General features: G+C 36.1%; 1 protein-coding gene across 1 annotated transcript; it reads left to right on the top strand.

Moving 5' to 3' along the window:
• Positions 1–1,279: 1,279 nt before the first annotated feature.
• On the top strand, positions 1,280–2,120 carry Tsp_12757 (phosphoribosyl-ATP pyrophosphatase). Its single transcript, XM_003371023.1, has 4 exons — positions 1,280–1,334; positions 1,561–1,581; positions 1,666–1,952; positions 2,082–2,120. The coding sequence occupies exons 1-4, from the start codon at positions 1,280–1,282 to the stop codon at positions 2,118–2,120; spliced, it is 402 nt and encodes a 133-aa protein (XP_003371071.1).
• The last annotated feature ends 396 nt before the right edge of the window (positions 2,121–2,516 follow it).

Here is a 2,516-nt window from a genome sequence, read left to right as displayed (position 1 = left end):
CAGGATATAAACGATGGCCACCGGTCAGTTGGAAAGAAAATTGGGAAAACGAGGAAGATATATGAAAGGTAACTGCTGAAAGCCGGTCGCAAGAATGACCGTGCCAACTAGCAAAAATATACTACATCGATTTCTAGGAAAGTATGAAAAGCAACAGCTGCCATCATTTACGACTTCTGCTAAAACAGAACGAGAAAGTTTTCAGGGGGTCCGCCACCATATAAGGGATAGATCACATTCAGCAGCAAGCGTTCACCATCTCCATATGGGAATGCATTAAAATATCTGCAAAAGATTCAATTCCTCTTCTGAAAAAACTTTTTGTCATGAACATTCATAAGAACGTGCACAATGTAGCAATGAAGAGCTACCCCAACAAAGTGATTTTGTCGAGCGTTTCTGAAAGCTTTTATATTACGTCTATTTCAGTTCATCAAAAAGTACAACTTTTGAACGCGTAGAGAGGTTTCCAAAATAATGATCTAGCAAAAAATTAAACGCATACCGTTAATATGAAGTAGAAATGAAATCGATTACGGAATTGTGTTAAACAACGTTAAGAATCAACAATGGCACTCTAAACTTGATAAAATAACAAAACTGTTACTGCTCAAATTAATCATACAATGCAAATGCTGATGTCTGCCAGAAGATAAGCATTTTGCAATTATTGTACATAATTTATAAACCATTCATTATAAAAGCAGAATTAAACAAAGATACAAAATTTGAAAAAAGCTATCTGTCTGTTAACGACAAAACTCGATTGCTTGAGTTTCAGTGGACTGTAATATTCTTCACGCGGGAGGTCAATCTTATTTGATTGATCGACCGCTGATTAACGCCGTTCGTTCCGAACGTGACGAGAGAACAAAGTAGTAGCGGGTAGATTTTATTGAAGATTTTATAACCAACAACAATATCAACAAAACCAACGAATTCTACGAGGGTCAGAATACCAAAATGAAGCCAATCAAAACTAGCGCGATCAGGATGACAAGATCACACATACTCCGAACGCAATACAAGCTATATATGTATACATATCGAAACAGTTACGTCAGCCACCATAGGATGCTACCGTAATAACAAACGCAGGTATTGTTTCGCAAGAGTCCGTGAGCGACAAAGAATTTATTACACTGTCATTTATAATCAAAAATACTGCATTTGTAAACATTAAACCTTCTAATGCATTAAAAAAAGAAAATGAACGAACTACTAACCAGGAAACTGTTAATATAGGGAGTAACTGTACGTACATTAACACCAGTTATCAATGGTGACAAATCATATTAAACAGTACGAACTGGCATATAAGGAAAATGAAGTCCGTATTTTATACTTTTGAATTTTACATTTTACAATATTCATTTTTCGGTATTCAACGTATTATAAAATTACTAAATATAATTTTCAATAATTTTAAACCAAGCTTTGAACTTTTTAAGTTATGACGATCTTTGTTTAAAGCAGTAGCATAAAGTGATTATTTTAAAGTGCTCTTTCACCCCCCTCCCTTTGAGTGAAAATTTATTTTCATTGTTGCCAATTTTGCAGGCCTGTGCTCCACTGTTCAAGGTAAGTAAATATGAGCGTATTAAAATTACAGTCTGTGAAGCTTTTTGTTTTTTTCCAGTAGAATGAAATTTCGTCAAAATTCAGTGGATGAAAAACTTTATGGATCGCTGTACGGAGTAGGTGCACCAGCAAAGTATTTGGTGCTGACCAATCAGGAAATGGCAAGTTCCGAAACGGAAGAATGGGGTGCTGAACGTCCGAAGCTGACGGATGCACAACTGGAAGCTGGGATGATGTCTCAGAACGTCGAAATATCCGAGCAGTTGGAGGAAGCAGGTACCCGTGATTGTGCAAATTCTGAAGAAGACGAAGATTTAGCAGAAGCGTTCGAAACTTACTTTTATTATTTTATGATCTTCTTTGACTTATCGGTTTTCATGTTTTGTTTATGGCTTACATCGTTATTATTCTGCAAATCATAATTAATTGATGATAAATAATGCTTAACGTTTCAAAATAACCTAATTGTTTTAGTTTTAAATAAAATTTTGTAAATGTAGTTTTCGTTTTCCGATTCACATAGAATATTGAGCGTGTGAACATAAATCAAGAAACAAAGCCTATTTGCACATTGGTGATTTGATATAATAAAATGAAATTTGCAAGAGACGACTGTAATGGCTTTAATGGGTGAAGCAATCTCTGGAATAATGAATAATGCATGGTGTTGTTTGGAGAAAAAAGAAGAGAAAAAACAACACGAAAACAAGGAAAATAAATATGACTTATGGCAGAGTTAGCTGATGAGCCGGTGGGTGAAACTTCTCCACGGGCGTGGCAGTTCATTTTTCATACGGTAATAACTAGGCTGGTAGAGAGGTTCGAATTCTCTGAGCTCGCGACGTCTGCGCGTTTCAGAATTTGGTCGGTGTGAGCCAATATTTCACCAACGCGCTCGACGTCATGCACCTCTTCTTGTACAAATCTACAGCGTC

This window comes from Trichinella spiralis (genome assembly GCF_000181795.1).
Source record: "Trichinella spiralis strain ISS 195 chromosome Unknown Scfld145, whole genome shotgun sequence".
Lineage (NCBI taxonomy): Eukaryota > Metazoa > Nematoda > Enoplea > Trichinellida > Trichinellidae > Trichinella > Trichinella spiralis.
Note: the sequence above shows the minus strand (reverse complement) of the source record. Positions and strands in the feature narration are given on the sequence as shown.